This window comes from Oncorhynchus masou, chromosome 10 (assembly GCF_036934945.1).
Source record: "Oncorhynchus masou masou isolate Uvic2021 chromosome 10, UVic_Omas_1.1, whole genome shotgun sequence".
Classification (NCBI taxonomy): Eukaryota; Metazoa; Chordata; class Actinopteri; order Salmoniformes; family Salmonidae; genus Oncorhynchus; species Oncorhynchus masou.
Window position 1 is genome coordinate 45,881,972 of NC_088221.1, and position 20,805 is coordinate 45,902,776.

Sequence of the window (20,805 nt, forward strand, 5' to 3'; positions counted from 1 at the left end):
CTTGTCACTGAACAGGTTGGCACAAGGGAAATGGCTTTTCTTTGTTAAACCCTTGTCACTGAGCAGGTTGGCACAAGGGAAATGGCTTTTCTTTGTTAAACCCTTGTCACTGAACAGGTTGGCACAAGGGAAATGGCTTTTCTTTGTTAAACCCTTGTCACTGAGCAGGTTGGCACAAGGGAAATGGCAGCTTGGACTCATTCTTCTCCTTCCCCAAGGATTTCTTTCTATTATCTGTTTCCTAATTAGCTAGTTCCGCCCTCCTTGGAGAACATATCCCACAATCCCCTTAGTGCCTTCCTCATTGATGCAGCAGGTCAGGATCACATGGCCAACCCTTTCCTCAACCCCCGTCCTCCACGGTACACAGGTGTCACCCCCAGTCCTCCACACTACACAGGTGTCACCCCCAGTCCTCCACACTACACTGGTGTCACTCCCAGTCCTCCACACTACACTGGTGTCACTCCCAGTCCTCCACACTACACTGGTGTCACTCCCAGTCCTCCACACTACACTGGTGTCACTCCCAGTCCTCCACACTACACTGGTGTCACTCCCAGTCCTCCACACTACACAGGTGTCACCCCCAGTCCTCCACACTACACTGGTGTCACCCCCAGTCCTCCACACTACACTGGTGTCACCCCCAGTCCTCCACACTACACTGGTGTCACCCCCAGTCCTCCACACTACACTGGTGTCACCCCCAGTCCTCCACACTACACTGGTGTCACCTCCAGTCCTCCACACTACACTGGTGTCACCCCCAGTCCTCCACACTACACTGGTGTCACTCCCAGTCCTCCACACTACACTGGTGTCACCCCCAGTCCTCCACGGTACACTGGTGTCACCCCCAGTCCTCCACACTACACTGGTGTCACTCCCAGTCCTCCACACTACACAGGTGTCACCCCCAGTCCTCCACACTACACTGGTGTCACTCCCAGTCCTCCACACTACACAGGTGTCACCCCCAGTCCTCCACACTACACAGGTGTCACCCCCAGTCCTCCACACTACACTGGTGTCACCCCCAGTCCTCCACGGTACACTGGTGACACAGCAGAGATGGGTGCTCACCAGGCAGCTGACAAGATGAAAGGAGCTCCGTTAGATTTGACTGCCCTCCCTGACTTGTTCTTTTTCTGTATTTTTAGCTGATAACAGTAACCACAGTTTTCCTGGCAGGGAGCCATGCTCAGAGTTACATCTAGAAAGAACTACAGCCCACAGGAAACAGGACAACCTTTTCCACAGATAATAATTAGGGAAGGGAGTTACTCTGCAGCTTCGTTTCTACCCAGACCTCGGTGGTGTCAGCTGACTGCGGGAAAAGATTGACGTGTGGCCTGGTCCTTCACCTCAATTGCAGTATATTAGTGGAAGATATTATTCAAATTTAATGTAACTGTTTGTGGACCCCTGGAATTCTGACTCAACCCACCTCAACTCCACCTTGCCGTGATTCTGAAACTTATGAGAGACTTGTATCAGGCCGTGTCCCAAAACCCTATTCCCTATTTAGTACCAAGGGGCCTAAAACAGTACACTAAATAGAGAATAGGGAGCCATTTGGAACGGTATCCTTGACCCAGACTGCTCTCTGTGTGCTTGTAGGGGTCAGACGCCAGCAGAGTCTGACTACCAGCTGCTGGAGGTGGTACGCAGACTGGAGCTGTACGGGGTTAGACTACACCCTGCCAAGGACCGCGAGGGCAGCAAGCTGAGCCTGGCCGTGGCACACACTGGTGTCCTGGTCTTTCAGGTACTACTTTACGGATCTGGACGGAGCCTGGCCGTGGCACACACTGGTGTCCTGGTCTTTCAGGTACTACTTTACTGGTCTGGACTGAGCCTGGCTGTGGCACACACTGGTGTCCTGGTCTTTCAGGTACTACTTTACGGGTCTGGACTGAGCCTGGCCGTGGCACACACTGGTGTCCTGGTCTTTCAGGTACTACTTTACGGGTCTGGACTGAGCCTGGCCGTGGCACACACTGGTGTCCTGGTCTTTCAGGTACTACTTTACGGGTCTGGACGGAGCAAGAGAATTTCTACACCGCCCTTTTTTCATTAAGAAACCCACAGGATGTTTGATTATATGTTTGATGTAGGTGAATAGCAAATTGGTAATAAATGATTAACCAGCTTGGTTATGCCACAATGTAAGATGCTTGCAGCTGTCCCACTTTTTAGCCGTTCCACTTTGAAGTGACATTTTGATGACAGGCTTTTGACGTGTAGGACATTTTCTCTGTTCACAGATCTATTGGGATTAAGAGCCAGTTCTATTAGAGGAATGTGTAGCTGATGTTTGATGACAGGATCAGATGAACAGGCAGATTTGTGTTGCGTGTCACACTCCATGTTAAACCTCTGTGTTTTTCATCCGCTGCAGGGACACACCAAGATCAATGCCTTCAACTGGTCCAACGTGCGCAAATTAAGCTTCAAGAGAAAGCGTTTTCTCATCAAGCTCAGACCAGACCTGAACGTATGTCATATGACCATAGCCATTAGCATGATCCACGATTCATATCCATGTAAATATCACCAATGCCTAAAGCCTTCAACCCTAAGTTTCCATTGATGTGTGGTACATATATATGTGTCCCCTCTGCAGCAGAGCTCATACCAGGACACTCTGGAGTTCCTGATGGGTAGCCGAGACTGCTGTAAAGTCTTCTGGAAGATCTGTGTGGAATACCATGCCTTCTTCCGCCTCTTTGAGGAGCCCAAAGCAAGGCCCAAGCCTGTCCTCTTCACCCGAGGCTCCTCCTTCAGATTCAGGTAGAACAGCTGGCCCCTTGAAGACACCTGGGGCCACACAATAATAAACCATCTCTGTCTCTCAGGACACAGAGGATAGCAGGTTCGATGAAAAACCAGTCAGTGCCTCAGTTTCAATCTCATTTCCTATCTGTCACCTGGACAGAACTTCTCCAGCTCTATTCTAAGTTCACTGACCTCAATCATCTCCCTTGCTACTTCTGTCTCTCCACAGCGGTCGGACACAGAAGCAGGTGATTGATTATGTGAAGGACTCTGAGTTTAAGAAGATCCCGTTTGAAAGGTAAAGACTTCATGGTGGTGTTTTCTTTTTAGACCTACAGTACCAGTCAAAAGTTTGGACACACCTACTCATTCAATAGTTTTTCTTTATTTTTTACTAATTTACTACATTGTAGAAGACATCAAAACTATAAAATAACACATATGGAATCATGTCGTAACCAACAAAGTGTTAAAAAAATCTAAATATATTTTAGATTCTTCAAAGTAGCCACCCTTTGCCTTGATGACAGCTTTGCACACTTTGTATTCTCTCAACCAGTTTCATGAGGTAGTCACCTGGAATTTATTTTTTGGGTTAGTACGTGATTCCATATGTGATATTTCATAGTTTTGATGTCTTCACTATTATTTTACAAACGTAAGAAAATCGTTGTTGTTTTTTTAAATAGAAAAACCCTGCAATAAGTAGGTGTCCAAACGTTTGACTGGTACTGTGCAAAGAGAGAGACTGTGTGAGGGTTGCCAGGTGTATAACATGTCCACTTTCTGTCATCCTCTTCAGGAAACACAGTAGGGTCCAGCACAGCAGAAGCCGTCCATCTCCGCTGTCTTCCCCTCACGCCCCTCAAGTGCCAAAAGAAGTCAGTGGCTCCTTCAGTGTTCCCACACACATGGTCCATTAGAGGCTAACGTGCCGAACGCCACATTGTGGAACTGTCACTCTCTATATGATAGCCGACCCAGCATGTCTTCATCTAGAAACACTATGAATATTTTATTTTTTTATTTTATTTTACCTTTATTTAACCAGGCAAGTCAGTTAAGAACACATTCTTATCTTCAATGACGGCCTGGGAACAGTGGGTTAACTGCCTGTTCAGGGGCAGAACGACAAATTTGTACCTTGTCAGCTCGGGGGTTTGAACTCACAACCTTCCGGTTACTAGTCCAATGCTCTAACCACTAGGCTATACTGCTTAGAATATGCAGTTATTAATTGAGTAGACGGAATAACTAATCCATACCACACAATAACTACATTTCCTTGTTTAACTGTTAAATATAACCTTTAGCCCTCTGTTCTCTGTTCTCCGTACTCCACAGAGTGTGAGCAGTGCTCCAGGAGACAGAGCGGAGGTGGACTCTTCGTTCCACCGTCACTGGAAGGAGTCTGTGAACGCTGAGGACCCTTCAGCCCTGCGGATCAGGGGCAGCCCTTCCATCCAGAGGAACGTGGGACACGGCGAGGACAGGCCAGGTCCTGGGGCAGAACCAGGCCCAGCCAGGCAGACCCACCCAGACCATCTGAACACAGGTCCAGCCTCCCAGGGCGCTAAGGGCAGCACCTCCTCCATCCCCTACATTGACTGCAGTGATATAGATAGTGAATATGACATGGCCAAGGGCCGGGTTACCAGGTCTCATCCTACTGACAGCCATGGGGAGGAGGCCGTGAGTCCCCACCATGGCAGTATAAATGAGCGGGAACTGGCTCTGGGTAGGATGAGGTACAGAGAGTCCCCTTCCTCCCCTAAACCCCCCCTCAATATGAGCTGTGAGTTAGATGAGTCGGCCAACCTGTCGTTCTTCGGCAGTGGTCCGCCCCGCGGCCCTCTCAATAGCACTATGATGGAGGAGTTGGGGGGTGGTGGAATTGGGAACCAGCGTAGTAGTAGCCCCCTGACGGTCCGCCTGTTAGGCTCTAAGAGCACCACCTCCAGCCCCGTCACCTTCCACCGGACCGGCTCACTCAGCCACGGTGAGCAAAACGGTCACGGCTCCAGGCCCCCACGCTGGAACGACCAGGGTCACAGGGGGTTTAACACCCAGAGAGGCCATGGGGGGCCCCAAGACCAAGGTCAGGCCCCATCCCACTACGGCAGCTATTCGCCCATCATGGCCCGCTCGCCACACTTACAAAAGCTCCACAACATGCGTAACCGTTCCGACACAGACCCCTTCGTCCTGAGCCGGCAGCAGGCCACCTCCACACCCTCCCACGAGCCCCGGCCTGTCACCTCCCGTATGGCTGCTCTGGAGCGCCGCGTAAAGGCCAATGGCTTGTCTGCCCCCGGCAAACCCAAGCCCGGCCCCATACAGAAGCTGTACAGCCATGGTGGCGTAGACCACATAGGGGCTGTTCAGATGATTGACGGCTCCACCAGCAGTGGCACAGAGTCCAGTGACTCAGAGACCGAGAACACCACGGGCAGCTCCAGCAGCCACCCGCTGACCTACGGTAACCCCATGGCCGTGGGGTTCAACTACTCCTCCCCCATGCCCAGGAACAAGTACTCCTTTGGGAGCCTCCAGCTGGATGAGGAGATGGAGGAGGATGGCTGCCTTAACTTTAGTGACGAGGACGGGGCACAGGTGTTCAGCTGTTAGGCTAGCCCAGAGGAAGGAAGTCCCAGAGACCAGCTCCATGGTGGCATTGGCTCTGGGGTTAGCATGGGTGATAGCTATGCCAGTCTGTGTGAAGGGACAGAAATGACTCAGAAAGGGTTGCTTCATGGGACTACTAACTCCTCTGTCTCTGTGCTGCCAACATGGCACTAACTGAGTATACAGTATAGTCTGCTCAGCCATGAGCCAGCCTAACACTCTGTTTCCCATTGGGTTGCTGAGAGAGAGAGAGAGCGGGATGAAGGCTCTCTGTCCTCTTCTCTTCTACCCTCAGGTGGTTAACCTTTCCTGTCTGTTCTGACTGTATTGGTGTCTATACGCACACACACACACCAGGTGGTTCTCAGTTAGAGACATCATCGTTTTCTAGTGCCAAGTCTTTTTAAAGACCACTGTACAGTAGTGTGAATCAATCCAGTGGAAACCCCCTGATGCTCTGTATCTAGCTGGACTTTTGGGATGAAGTCGAGGGAATACTGTTTCTGGAGATGCAGAGATACAGTACCAGTCAGGGGTTTGGACACACCTACTCATTCCAGGGTTTTTCTTTATTTTTTTACTATTTTCTACATTGTAGAATAATAGTGAAGACATCAAACTATGAAATAACACATAGTAACTCAAAAAGTGTTAAACAAATCAAAGTATATTTTATGTTTGAGATTCTTCAAAGCAGCCACCCTTTGCCTTGATGACAGCTTTGCACACTATTGGCATTTTCTCAACCAGCTTCATAAGGTGGTCATCTGGAATGTTTTTCCAACAGTCTTGAAGGAGTTCCCACATATGCTGAACACTTGTTGGCTGCTTTTCCTTCACTCTGCGGTCTAACTCATCGGGATGGCGTATCGCTGCAGAATGCTGTGGTAGCCATGCTGGTTAAGTATGCCTTGAATTCTACATAAATCACTGACAGTGTCACCAGCATATCACCCCCACACCATCACACCTCCTCCATGCTTCACAGTGGGAACCACACATGGGAGATCATCCGTTCACCTACTCTGCGTCTCACAAAGACACGGCGGTTGGAAGAAAAAAATCTCACCTTTGGACTCATCAGACCAAAGAACAGATTTCCACCAGTCTAATGTCCGTTGCTCGTGTTTCTTGGCCCAAGCAAGTCTCTTCTTATTATTGGTGTCCTTTAGTAGTGGTTTCTTTTCAGCAATTCAACCTCTGAACAGTTGATGTTGAGATGTGTCTGTTACTTGAACTCTATTTGGGCTCTGGGTCTTCCTTTCCTGTGGCGGTCCTCATGAGAGCCAGTTTCATCACAGCGCTTGATGGTTTTTTGCGACTGCACTGAAACTTTCATTCTTGAAATTTTCTGCATTGACTGACGTTCATGTCTTAAAGTAATGATGGTCTGTCGTTTCTCTGTTCTTATTTGAGTTGTTCTTGCCATAATATGGACTTAGCCCTATTTGGTAAAATGCCATCTTCTGTATACCACCCCTACCTTGTCACAACACAACTGATTGGCTCAAACGCATAAGAAGAAAATAAATTCCACACATTAACTTTCAACAAGGCACACCTGCTAATTGAAATGTAATCCAGGTGACTACCTCATGAAGCTGGTTGAGAGAATGCCATGTGTGCAAACCTGTCATCAAGGCAAAGGGTGGCTGCTTTGAAGAATCTCAAATATAAAGTATATTTTGATTTGTTTAACACCTTTTTTGGTTATGTTTTTGGTTGTGTTATTTCATAGTTTTGATGTCTTCACTATTATTCTACAATGTAGAAAATAGTAAAAATAAAGATAAACCCTTGAATGAGTAGGTGTGTCCAAACTTCTGACTGCTACTGTATGTTGTTCTGTGAGCGGACTGGACTTGCACACTCAACATGGAATCTACAATGATGCATTGTGTTGTTTATTGATTGTTTATTGATTGTTTATTGATTGTTGGAGAGTTCCAATGCTCTGTCAAATGCCGTCATGTGTCTTCATCGTCAGTGTATAACCTGTCCATTCTGTCAGTGGACAGTATGTTGTTGATTGACTAGCATGTCGATGGGGACGTTGGTCTATGTTTTATACACTACTGTATATATGTGTTGCTTTTTTAATCGTTATGATCATATTGTAGACTCTTGTGATTGGTTCATGTTAATCAGATCTACTAATAGAAGAGACAGACAGGCTGTTTCCTGTGATGTTCAATGTTGCCTGGCATTGGATATGTGATTCATTGTTTATATTTAGTGAGTTGCTTAGGAGAACACAAGTGTATTGAGTATACATGTTGCTTGTACTGTACATGCGGTCGGTCTCTAATTAGTGTCCATAGTGAGAGGACTACAGTAGTGACAGATGTACAGTAGTGAGAGATGTACAGTAGTGAGAAGACTACCGTAGTGAGAAGACTATAGTAGTGAGAGATGTACAATAGTGAGATGACTCCAGTAGTGAGAAGACTCCAATAGTGAGAAGACTACAGTAGTGAGAAGACTACAGTAGTGAGATGACTACAATAGCGAGAGGACTCCAGTAGTGAGAGATGTACAATAGGTCATGTCTTAGTTTGTTGGGTGCTGAGAAGGCTTTCTGTTCATCTGCAGCACGTCCCAACCTCAACTCCTGATTTGATAGTCAATGTTTACAGTAACATAAAGGTACAAAGTGATCAACGGATTGAAATTTTAACTAACTATTGTTGACTGGTGTTTTTTAGAGCCACGCTCATTTTTTCATAGACATAGCTTGTTCTGGGAAACATCAGTTTAATGAAGAAACTTTATCTAAAAGACTGTTGTGGCAACTTGACATACCAGAACACACCCAGACCCAGTCAGTACTGTTGGACAGTACTGGTATTATATTGCTCTGATGACCACTGGTGGCATCTCTTCTTGTTCTTGTCTACCTAAACATCTCATTGTCTATTGAACTCCAGGGGTCTACGTATCTCTCTAGTTTGCCCCTTTCTCCCCTTACAGAATTACTCTGCACTTTTGTGTTTATTTTGTTTTCTTGCTGTCCCTGATTGTCTTTGCTTTGCTTTATTCTCCTCCTTGTCATTTTGTTTTGCTGTATATTATTTTGATTAAGGATTTACTGACCTTACATCAGAATGTTTTAAATATTTTTTTAAATGTCCTTGTTCAATTGAAACTCTGTTCTGTTCTGCCAGCATGCAGCGCTTATTAAGTCAAGTCTCACCTTGTCTCTATTTCCCTGCTCTGGATGCATGTGAACCTGCTCCTGCATTGTCCTGATGTCTTACTGTTCTGCCACAGGCTGTGTGAAGAGAGAACACACGGTTTTAACTGGGTCTCCTTCACTGCAGTGATCCCGTTAACTGTCAACAGAGGTTACAGAGGTCTAGAATATAGGGCTGCAGAATTGACAAATGACTTTGTTCAGGATGACAGGAACTAGGGAATAAGCAGGGAACATAAAGGCAGTATGTGCTGCATGTTGTGGGTCTGAAAGAGGACAGCGTGTCAAAGCTCCAAGTCTCTCAGCTCATCAATGCTTTTAGCTGGATCCATGTGTGTATATATATATATATATATATATATATATATATATATATATATATATATATATATATATATATATATATATATATATATATATATCAGTGCATATATATATATACATATATACATATATATATACATATATATATCAGTGCATTCGGAAGGTATTCAGACTCACTTTTTTCACATTTGTTACGTTACAGCCTTATTCAAAAATGTATGAAATAGTTTTTTCTCCCTCATGAATCTACACACAATACCCCATCATGACAATACAACAACTGGTGTTTTTTTAAATGTATTCACATAAGTTATTATTAAGCAGTGATTACAGCATCAAGTCTTCTCAGGTATTTTATTTTTAACCTTTATTTATTTATTTAACGAGGCAACTCAGTTAAGAACAAATTCTTATTTTCAATGACGGCCTAAGAACAGTGGGTTAACTGCCTTGTTCAGGGGCAGAAAAACATATTTCTCTGCAGAACCTCTCAAGCTCTGTCAGGTTGGATGGGGAGCGTCATTGCACAGGTATTTTCAGGTCTCTCCAGAGATGTTTGATTGGGTTCAAGTTCGGTCTCTGGCTGGGCCACTCAAGGACATTCAGAGACTTGTCCCGAAGACACTCCTGCGTTGTCTTGGCTGTGTGCTTAGGGTCGTTGTCCTGTTGGAAGGTGAATCTTCGCCCCAATCTGAGGTCTTGAGCACTCTGGTGCAGGTTTTCATCAAGGATCTCTCTGTACTTTGCTCCATTCATCTTTCCCTCGATCCTGACTAGTCTCCCAGTCCCTACCGCTGAAAAACGTCCCCACAGCATGATGCTGCCACCACCTTGGTCTGAGTCTTTTAGGTGCCTTTTGGCAAACTACAAGCGGACTGTCATGTACCTTTTACTGAGGAGTGGCTTCCATCTTGCCACTCTACCATAAAGGCCTGATTAGTGGAGTGCTGCAGAGATGGTTGTCCTGGATGTTTTTCTCATCTCCATCTTGGTCTCCTCCCTGGGCAAGACCCTTCTCAGTTTGGCCGGGTGGCCAGCTCTAAGAAGAGTCTTGGTGGTTCCAAGCATATTCCATTTAAGAATGATGGAGGACACTGTGTTCTTGGGGGCCTTCAATGTTGCAGACATTTTTTGGTACTCTTCCCCAGATCAGTGCCTCAACACAATCCTGTCTTGGGAGCTCTACAGACAATTCCTTCGACCTCATGGCTTGGTTTTTGCTCTGACATGCGTTATCAACTGGGGGACCTTATATAGACAGGTGTGAGCCTTTCCAAATCATGTCCAATCAATTGAATTTACCACAGGTGGACTCCAATCAAGTTGTAGAAACATCTCAAGGATGATCAATGGCAACAGGATACACCTGAGCTCAATTTTGAGTCTCATAGCAAAGGGTCTGAATACTTATGTAAATAAGGTATTTCTGGTTTTATTTTGTAGAAATTTGCAAACATTTAAAAAAAATGTTTTCACTTTGTCATCATGGGATATTGTGTGTAGATTAATGAGATGTGTAATGGGTTTCTTCCAACTCCTCCTCTGACGAAGAGGTGGAACAAGGATCGGACAAAAATGCAGAGTGGTTCGTTCAATACATCTTTAATGATGAAAAAACACGAACAATACAAAACAACAAATGTCGAAAACTGAAACAGCCCTGACTGGTGCAACAAACACAGAGACAGGAACAATCACCCACAAACACAGAGTGAAACCCAGGCTACCTAAATATGGTTCCCAATCAGAGACAACGATAATCACCTGACTGATTGAGAACCGCCTCAGGCAGCCATAGACTAATCTATACACCCCACACAACCCCAAGACGAAACACACTACAAATAAACCCATGTCACACCCTGGCCTGACCCAATACATGAAGATAACATAATAAATATAGACCAGGGCGTGACAGAACCCCCCCCCCCCTAAGGTGCGGACTCCCGGACGCACAACAAAAACAGTAGGGAGGGTCCGGGTGGGCGTCTGTCCATGGTGGCGGCTCCGGCTCGGGACGTGGAACCCACTCTATGAATGTCTTAGTCCCCCCTCCTCGCGTCCTAGGATTGTCCACTCTCGGCACCGACCATGGCCTAGTAGTCCTCACCCAGAACCCCACTGGACAGAGGGGCAGCTCGGGACAGAGGGGCAGCTCGGGACAGAGGGGCAGCTCGGGACAGAGGGGCAGCTCGGGACAGAGGGGCAGCTCGGGACAGAGGGGCAGCTCGGGACAGAGGAAGCCCAGCACTGAGAGGAAGCCCAGCACTGAGAGGAAGAGAGGAAGCCCAGCCAGGCAGTTGAATCCGGCAGATCCCGGCCGGCTGGCAGTTCTGGCAGATCCTGGCCGACTAGCAGATCTGGAAGAGTCTGGTTGACTAGCAGATCTGGAAGAGTCTGGTTGACTAGCAGATCTGGAAGAGTCTGGCTGACTGGCGGATCCGGAAGAGTCTGGCTGACTGGCGGATCCGGAAGAGTCTGGCTGACTGGCGGATCCGGAAGAGTCTGGCCGACTGGCGGATCCGGAAGAGTCTGGCCGACTGGCGGATCCGGAAGGGTCTGGCCGACTGGCGGATCCGGAAGGGTCCGGCCGACTGGCGGATCCGGGAGGGTCCGGCCGACTGGCGGATCCGGGAGGGTCCGGCCGACTGGCGGATCCGGGAGGGTCCGGCCGACTGGCGGATCCGGGAGGGTCCGGCCGACTGGCGGATCCGGGAGGGTCCGGCCGACTGGCGGATCCGGGAGGGTCCGGCCGACTGGCGGATCCGGGCGGGTCCGGCCGACTGGCGGCTCCGGGCGGCTCCGGCCGACTGGCGGCTCCGGGCGGCTCCACGCAGACTGGCGGCTCCGGGCGGCTCCACGCAGATTGGCGGCTCCGGGCGGCTCCACGCAGATTGGCGGCTCCGGGCGGCTCCACGCAGATTGGCGGCTCGGGCGGCTCCACGCAGATTGGCGGCTCTGGCGGCTCCACGCAGATTGGCGGCTCTGGCGGCTCCACGCAGATTGGCGGCTCTGGCGGCTCCACGCAGATTGGCGGCTCCGGGCGGCTCCACGCAGATTGGCGGCTCGGGCGGCTCCACGCAGATTGCCGGCTCGGGCGGCTCCACGCAGATTGCCGGCTCTGGCGGCTCCACGCAGATTGCCGGCTCTGGCGGCTCCACGCAGATTGCCGGCTCTGGCGGCTCCATGCAGACTGACGGCTCTGGCGGCTCTGGCTGCTCCACGCAGATTGCCGGCTCTGCAGCGGACTCCATGCAGACTGGCGGCTCCATGCAGACGGCTCCATGCAGACTGGCAGCTCCATGCAGACTGGCAGCTCCATGCAGCAGTTCTGGCTGCTCCAAGCAGACTGACAGCTCTGGCTGCTCTATGCAGACTGACAGCTCTGGCTGCTCCATTGGCAGCTCCATGCAGACTGACAGCTCTGGCTGCTCCTTGCAGCAGCAGCTCTGGCAGCTCCTTGCAGACTGGCAGCTCCTTGCAGACTCCTTGCAGACTGGCAGCTCCATGGCAGCTCTGGCAGACTGGCAGCTCCATGCAGACTGGCAGCTCTGGCTGCTCCAAGCAGACTGGCAGCTCCTTGCAGACTGGCAGCTCCTTGCAGACTGGCAGCTCCATGCAGACTGGCAGCTCCATGCAGACTGGCAGCTCTGGCTGCTCCATGCAGACTGACAGCTCTGGCTGCTCCATGCAGACTGACAGCTCTGGCTGCTCTCTGCAGACTGACAGCTCTGGCTGCTCCCTGCAGACTGGCAGCTCTGGCTGCGCTAAACGGGCAGGAGACTCCAGCAACGCTGTAGAGGCGGAAGGCTCTGGCAGCGCTAAACAGGCGGGAGACTCCGGCAGCGCAGGAGAGGCGAGGCGCACTATAGGCCTGATGCGTGGTGCTGGCACTGATGGTACTGGGCCGAGGACACGCACAGGAAGCCTGGTGCAGGGAGCTGCCACCGGAGGGCTGGTGTGTGGAGGTGGCACAGGATGGGCTAGACCGTGAAGGCGTACTGGAGATCTTGAGAGCAGTGTTGGCACAGGACGTGCAAGGCTAGGGATGTGCACAGGAGGCCTGGTGCATGAGGCTGGCACCAACTTCACCAGCCGACTAACACGCACCTCAGGACGTTTGTGGTGGGTGATTCTGTAACGGGTTTCTTCCAACTCCTCCTGTGACGAAGAGGTGGAACAAGGACCGGACCAAAATGCAGAGTGGTTCGTTAGATACATCTTTAATGATGAAAAAACACGAACAATACAAAACAACAAACGTCGAAAACCGAAACAGCCCTGACTGGTGCAACAAACACCGAGACAGGAACAATCACCCACAAACACACAGTGAAACCCAGGCTACCTAAATATGGTTCCCAATCAGAGACAACGATAATCACCTGACTCTGATTGAGAACATAATAAATATAGACCAGGGCGTGACAAGATGTTTTATTTATTTAATCATCTTTAGAATAAGGCTGTAACGTAACAAAATGTGGAAAAAGTGAAGGGGTCTGAATACTTTCCGAATGCTCTGTATGGTATCTATTATATATTGTGTCATTTTATGATATCATTTTTTTTATTAATTAACTTGGTCCTAAATTAATATAAACTTCAAATAATAACACAATTATTGAGTGTCACTCAATTGTTTTTACTCAGCCTTCCAGGTAGCGTGAGGGGACAGTATGAGGGTACTTAACTGTTGGTTACTGGATCATTGGAGGAAAAGAACACCCTGTCAGACATACCAAGCACTGTCTTATGGCTCTGTGATGTTGGGCTGTTGTACACAACTGATATTTGTGGATTTTGTATTGAATGCTAAATAATTGACTAAACCTAAAAAAATAATAATAATTACCATTATTTAACTAGGCAAGTCAGATAATAAGAATAAGTTCTTATTTACAATGACAGCCTGTCGTTCTGCCCCTTGTTCAGGGGCAGAACGACAGATTGTTACCTTGTCAGCTCGGGGATTCGATCTAGTAAGTGTTACGGCAAATGAGTGAGGAGGTGTGGAGTCAGGCGCAGAGAGCAAAAGATGTGGGAAAAAACACGCTTTAATGTCCAGGAAAAATGACATGAACAAAAGTAGGAAAACAAATGATCAAAAATAATAACGGACAGCGCGAAACCCAAAATACAAAACATAATTACACTCAAACACAGAACAGACGAACAAGCCCGCACGAAACAGAAGCGGGCTGAACAAACTATATATATATACCCACCCTAACAACCAAACAAGAAACAGGTGATACCAATCAGACAAAACCAAAGGAACACAGAACAACGGATCGGTGATAGCTCGTAGACCGGCGACGACGACCGCCGAGCGCCACCCGAACAAGAAGGGGAGTCACCTTCGGTAATATTCGTGACAGTAAGCTTTCAGTTACTGGCCCAATGCTCTAACCACTAGGCTAACTGCCACCCTTACACTGAATATACCAAACATTAGGAACACCGTCCTCGTATTACGTGGTACCCACCACCCGGTTGCCCTCAGAATAGACTCAATTTGTCAGGGCATGGACTCTACAAGGTGTCAAAAGCGTTCCACAGGGATGCTGGATCTATGTTGACTCCAATATTTCCCTCAGTTGTGTTAAATTGACTGGATGTCCTTTGGGTGGTGGACCGTTCTTGATACACACAGGAAACTGATGAGCGTGAAAAACCCAACAGCGTTGCAGTTATTGACACAAACCTGCTGTGCCTGGCACCTACTACCATACCCTATTCAAAGACACTTCAATGTTTTGTCTTGTCCATTCACCCTCTGAATGGAACACATTCTCAATGGATGTCTCTATTGTCTGAAGGCTTATAAATCCTCCTTAACCTGTCTCCTCCCCTTCATCTACACTGATTGAAAAGGATTTAATAAGTGACGCCAATATGTGATCATAGCTTTCAACCTAGATTGACCTGGTCAGAGCAGGGATCCTTAATGTTTTGTTCACTCTGTGTATCATAATACACTGTGAGCTAGTCTTAAACTCATGTGTCTATAGGCCGGGCTTGTGTGAGCTAGTCTTACACTGCTGGTGTCACCATGTGGGACGGGCTTGGTTCCATTGCATGTCCAAGAGGCTAACCCAGGGCTCAGGCGGTGATGTTCATGCTTTCTGGCTGTTGCACTATGTACTGTATGTACCCTCACCTCACTCTCTCACTGCTACCAACTTTAACATTTCACCCGTTCAGACAACACCCACAACAGACAAGACCGGAGCAGGCAGACATCACTCACAGCAGACAAGACAGTGGCAGGCAGACATCACTCACAGTGATAATGTAATAATGAAGTAACATCAGTAATAATGTTGTCTTAATGGAGTAATAACAGTAATAATGAAGTAATAACTGTAGTAATAACGCAATAAAGTAATAATGACAGTAGTAATAATGAAGTAATAACAGTAGTAATATTGAAGTAATAACAGTAGTAATATTGTAATGACGTAGTAATAATGAAATAAAGTAAAATAAATAAATAATAAAGTAATAATGAAATAATAACAGTAGTAATTATGAAGTAATAATAGTTAAATAAAGTAATAATGAAGTAATGACAGTAGTAATTATTAAATAATAACAGTAGTAATATTGTAACGAATTAATAACAGTAATAATGTAATGAAGTAATAACAGTAGTAATATTGTTTTAATAAAGTAAGACTGAAGTAATGACAGTAGTAATATTGTAATTAAGTAATAACAGTAGTAATAATGAAGTAATGACAGTAGTAATTATTAAATAATAACAGTAGTAATATTGTAATGAAGTAATGACAGTAGTAATATTGTTTTAATAAAGTAATAATGAAGTAATAATAGCAGTAAAACTGTATAAAGACATTATTCTGGGTCACATTAGCACTTTGTGCATTGTGACACTTACTGTTAGCCAGGTCCCAGAATATGCTAGTTGTAAATTCAACAACTTTACTTGCTGCTCTTTCACCTTTTCTCTCTCTCACTCACTTCCATAACACATTGGATACTACAGTCTCCATCCATAACACTGGATACTACAGTCTCCATCCATAACACTGGATACTACAGTCTCCATCCATAACACATTGGATACTACAGTCTCCATCCATAACACATTGGATACTACAGTCTCCATCCATAACACTGGATACTACAGTCTCCATCCATAACACTGGATACTACAGTCTCCATCCATAACACATTGGATACTACAGTCTCCATCCATAACACATTGGATACTACAGTCTCCATCCATAACACATTGGATACTACTGTCTCCATCCATAACACATTGGATACTACAGTCTCCATCCATAACACATTGGATACTACAGTCTCCATCCATAACACATTGGATACTACAGTCTCCATCCATAACACATTGGATACTACAGTCTCCATCCATAACACACTGGATACTACAGTCTCCATCCATAACACATTGGATACTACTGTCTCCATCCATAACACATTGGATACTACAGTCTCCATCCATAACACATTGGATACTACAGTCTCCATCCATAACACATTGGATACTACAGTCTCCATCCATAACACATTGGATACTACAGTCTCCATCCATAACACATTGGATACTACTGTCTCCATCCATAACACATTGGATACTACAGTCTCCATCCATAACACATTGGATACTACAGTCTCCATCCATAACACTGGATACTACAGTCTCCATCCATAACACATTGGATACTACTGTCTCCATCCATAACACATTGGATACTACAGTCTCCATCCATAACACATTGGATACTGTCTCCATCCATAACACATTGGATACTACTGTCTCCATCCATAACACATTGGATACTACAGTCTCCATCCATAACACACTGGATACTACAGTCTCCATCCATAACACATTGGATACTACTGTCTCCATCCATAACACATTGGATACTACAGTCTCCATCCATAACACATTGGATACTACAGTCTCCATCCATAACACATTGGGTCTCCATACACATTGGATACAGTCTCCATCCATAACACATTGGATACTACAGTCTCCATCCATAACACTGGATACTACTGTCTCCATCCATAACACATTGGATACTACTGTCTCCATCCATAACACATTGGATACTACAGTCTCCATCCATAACACATTGGATACTACGGTCTCCATCCATAACACATTGGATACTACTGTCTCCATCCATAACACATTGGATACTACTGTCTCCATCCATAACACTGGATACTACAGTCTCCATCCATAACACATTGGATACTACAGTCTCCATCCATAACACTGGATACTACAGTCTCCATCCATAACAAGTTGGATGCCACCCCCATCTCAGTCTCCATCCATTCAGGATCCTTTTTGACAGTCTCCATCCATTACACAGGATACCCCTACAGTCTCCATCCATAACAAGTTGGATGCCACCCCATCTTTCCTTCAGGTCCTTTTTTTACACGTTTCTTTTACTTTTTACACTTTTTAACATTGTATACAGTTGTGCACTAGTGACAATAAAGTTGACCTTTATGAAGTGGGAGTCCAGAATCTTTTTTTTATAAAGACCCCCAACATTGTCTCGTTGTCACTCTAGATTCTAGTCCCCTCCCATCCTCCTGTGATGTCATAGATGTAGCATATATCTGTATGTATAATGTGTTCGATAGACTCATTTGTGTCTCGTGGCTGTGTGTGGTAATCCGTGCTGCTTGTCACGGCCGTCCCCTCCATCCTAGTGTGTAGAATTGTAGGATCAGACATTCACCAGAGATGTTGCTAGTTTAATCATTGTTTTGTCCATGCCAACGTGGTGCTATCAGAGGAAAGGAGACAGTGGTGGGCAAGTATGCAATCAAGTTTCCCTAGTGAACATCCTAGTGAACATCCTAGTGAACATCCTAGTGCACATCCTAGTGAACATCCTAGTGAACATCCTAGTGAACATCCTAGTGAACATCCTAGTGAACATCCTAGTGAACATCCTAGTGAACATAGTGGCAGTGTAGGGGATTTATGTAAGTGATTACACTCAATCATAATACTGTGTTCAACCCAACAGCTGATCTATCATGCTGAAATCCCAGACATTAGAGAGATGGGGAAGAGCCTTAAAGCTGTCTGGATATTAGAGAGAGAATAGCATTGGCGCTGTCTGGATATTAGAGAGAGAGAAGAGCATTAGAGCTGTCTGGACATTAGAGAGAGAGAGAGAGAGAGAGAGAGAGAGAGAAGAGCATTAGAGCTGTCTGGATATTAGAGAGAGAAGGGCATTAGAGCTGTCTGGATATTAAAGAGAGAAGAGCATTAAAGCTGTCTGGATATTAGAGAGAGAGAATAGCATTAGAGCTGTCTGGATATTAGAGAGAGAGAAGAGCATTAGAGCTGTCTGGACATTAGAGAGAGAAGAGCATTAGAGCTGTCTGGATATTAGAGAGAGAGAATAGCATTAGAGCTGTCTGGACATGAGAGAGAGAAGAGCATTAGAGCTGTCTGGATATTAGAGAGAGAAGGGCATTAGAGCTGTCTGGATATTGGACATTAGAGCTGTCTGGACATGAGAGAGAGAAGGCATTAGAGCTGTCTGGATAGAGCTGTCTGGACATGAGAGAGAGAAGAGCATTAGAGCTGTCTGGATATTAGAGAGAGAAGGGCATTAGAGCTGTCTGGATATTAGAGAGAGAGAATAGCATTAGAGCTGTCTGGACATTAGAGAGAGAGAGAGAAGAGCATTAGAGCTGTCTGGATATTAGAGAGAGAAGGGCATTAGAGCTGTCTGGATATTAGAGAGAGAGAAGAGCATTAGAGCTGTCTGGATATTGAAGACATTAGAGCTGTCTGGATATTAGAGAGAAGAATAGCATTAGAGCTGTCTGGACATTAGAGAGAGAAGAGCATTAGAGCTGTCTGGACATTAGAGAGAGAAGAGCATTAGAGCTGTCTGGATATTAGAGAGAGAGAAGAGCATTAGAGCTGTCTGGACATTAGAGAGAGAGAAGAGCATTAGAGCTGTCTGGATATTAGAGAGAGAGAAGAGCATTAGAGCTGTCTGGACATTAGAGACATGAAACATGCTGCAGATATTTATGGATTTAGTTTAACTTCTTCAGCTGACTCTCTTTCTCATCCCCCTCTCTTTCTCATCCCCCTCTCCATTCCGTCAACAGGGGTGGTGTCCAACAGCCCTCATCTCTCCGCCTCCTCCGTTAACTCCCAGGGCATTGTCAACGGTCAGAAACCGGTCGAACTCTGTGGTCACAGTCCGGATGTTCGGCAGCCCCTCACCAGTCCCTTGCTCAACGACGCTGGCAGTGTGCGCACCGACGATGAAGACGAGGTTCGGAGGAAGGTTTGTGGTCCAGAGAGGGCCCTATGTAACAGGACTACAGCTAGAAAGGCATTGATGTGCCTCATTGTGGTTTTAAATCTCCAATTACCATCACCTGCTTCAAAGAGGCTCCAGTCACATACAGTAGTACCTACAATAGCAGAGGACTGAGATTACCTGGCCTAAATAACTCTCCACAGGGACACGTGCTGGGTACCCTGTACCAAGTCTGATGTAACTGGGCTACCTGTCGTAACACTGGAATTGATTATTCAAAATGTGAAAAATGACCCATGACACAGTGGTGTTGTCTCTGCACAGTTAAGAGTCTGTTTTACTTTCCTTCACAGAGGTTCCCTACCGACAAGGCCTACTTTATCGCCAAGGAGCTGCTGACCACAGAGAGGACCTATCTGAAGGACCTGGAGGTGGTGACTGTGGTAAGGGCACATCACCAGATAGATTATTCCGCTCTCTCTCTCTTTCTCTCTCTCTCTCTATATAAAAATAAGTATGAACAAATTCCAACGGGGCTATACATTTGGGTGAGTTTTTTTTCTCTTCTGAGTAGCCTCATTTGACTGCCAAAAATAAAATGAAACCATCTAGTGTTCAGAGAAATAACAACACAATGTCAAATATAGGTAGCCCAGTCAAATAATTAACATCCAATCACATTATACCTTTATTTAACGAGGCAAGTCAGTTAAGAAAAAAATTGTATTTACAATGACTGCCTAGGAACAGTGGGTTAACTGGTCTAGGAACAGTGGGTTAACTGGTCTAGGAACAGTGGGTTAACTGGTCTAGGAACAGTGGGTTAACTGGTCTAGGAACAGTGGGTTAACTGACCTAGGAACAGTGGGTTAACTGGTCTAGGAACAGTGGGTTAACTGGTCTAGGAACAGTGGGTTAACTGGTCTAGGAACAGTGGGTTAACTGGCCTAGGAACAGTGGGTTAACTGACCTAGGAACAGTGGGTTAACTGGTCTAGGAACAGTGGGTTAACTGGTCTAGGAACAGTGGGTTAACTGGTCTAGGAACAGTGGGTTAACTGGTCTAGGAACAGTGGGTTAACTGGTCTAGGAACAGTGGGTTAACTGGTCTAGGAACAGTGGGTTAACTGGTCTAGGAACAGTGGGTTAACTGGTCTAGGAACAGTGGGTTAACTGCCTTGTTCAGGAGCAGAACAACAGATTCATACCTTTTTACCTCGTCAGCTCTGGGATTTGATCTTGGAACCTTTTGGTTACTAGTCCAACGCTCTAACCGCTAGGCTACCTGCCTCCACAAACCTTACTCTCTAGCGTGAATTCCACTAAAGGTCCGTATGTTTCCAAACGAAGCTGCTGCTCATTCTGTTAACTCGGAAATTGATAAATGGTTCAAAAAAAGTAAGGCCCGCGTCCATAGAGACATATACCAGCTCTACTGGTAGTACAGCTACTACCAGCAGTACTACACCTGCACCTGTCGACCACACAAGTTGTTCTGCTTCCACGAGCACATCCAATGCTAGCATCAGTAATTCTACATTTGTTGTTAGCCCAGCTAGCATGG

At 46.4% G+C, this 20,805-nt stretch overlaps 1 protein-coding gene across 1 annotated transcript in view; it reads left to right on the forward strand.

Moving 5' to 3' along the window:
- LOC135547679 (FERM, ARHGEF and pleckstrin domain-containing protein 1-like) overlaps nucleotides 1–20,805 on the forward strand; it is a 119,053-nt gene that overhangs the window by 73,415 nt on the left and 24,833 nt on the right. Inside the window, 8 exon segments of the mRNA XM_064976890.1 lie at nucleotides 1,624–1,771; nucleotides 2,405–2,500; nucleotides 2,630–2,796; nucleotides 3,011–3,079; nucleotides 3,584–3,662; nucleotides 4,126–5,396; nucleotides 19,101–19,266; nucleotides 19,596–19,685. Of these exon segments, the coding sequence (XP_064832962.1) occupies nucleotides 1,624–1,771; nucleotides 2,405–2,500; nucleotides 2,630–2,796; nucleotides 3,011–3,079; nucleotides 3,584–3,662; nucleotides 4,126–5,396; nucleotides 19,101–19,266; nucleotides 19,596–19,685 (2,086 nt within the window).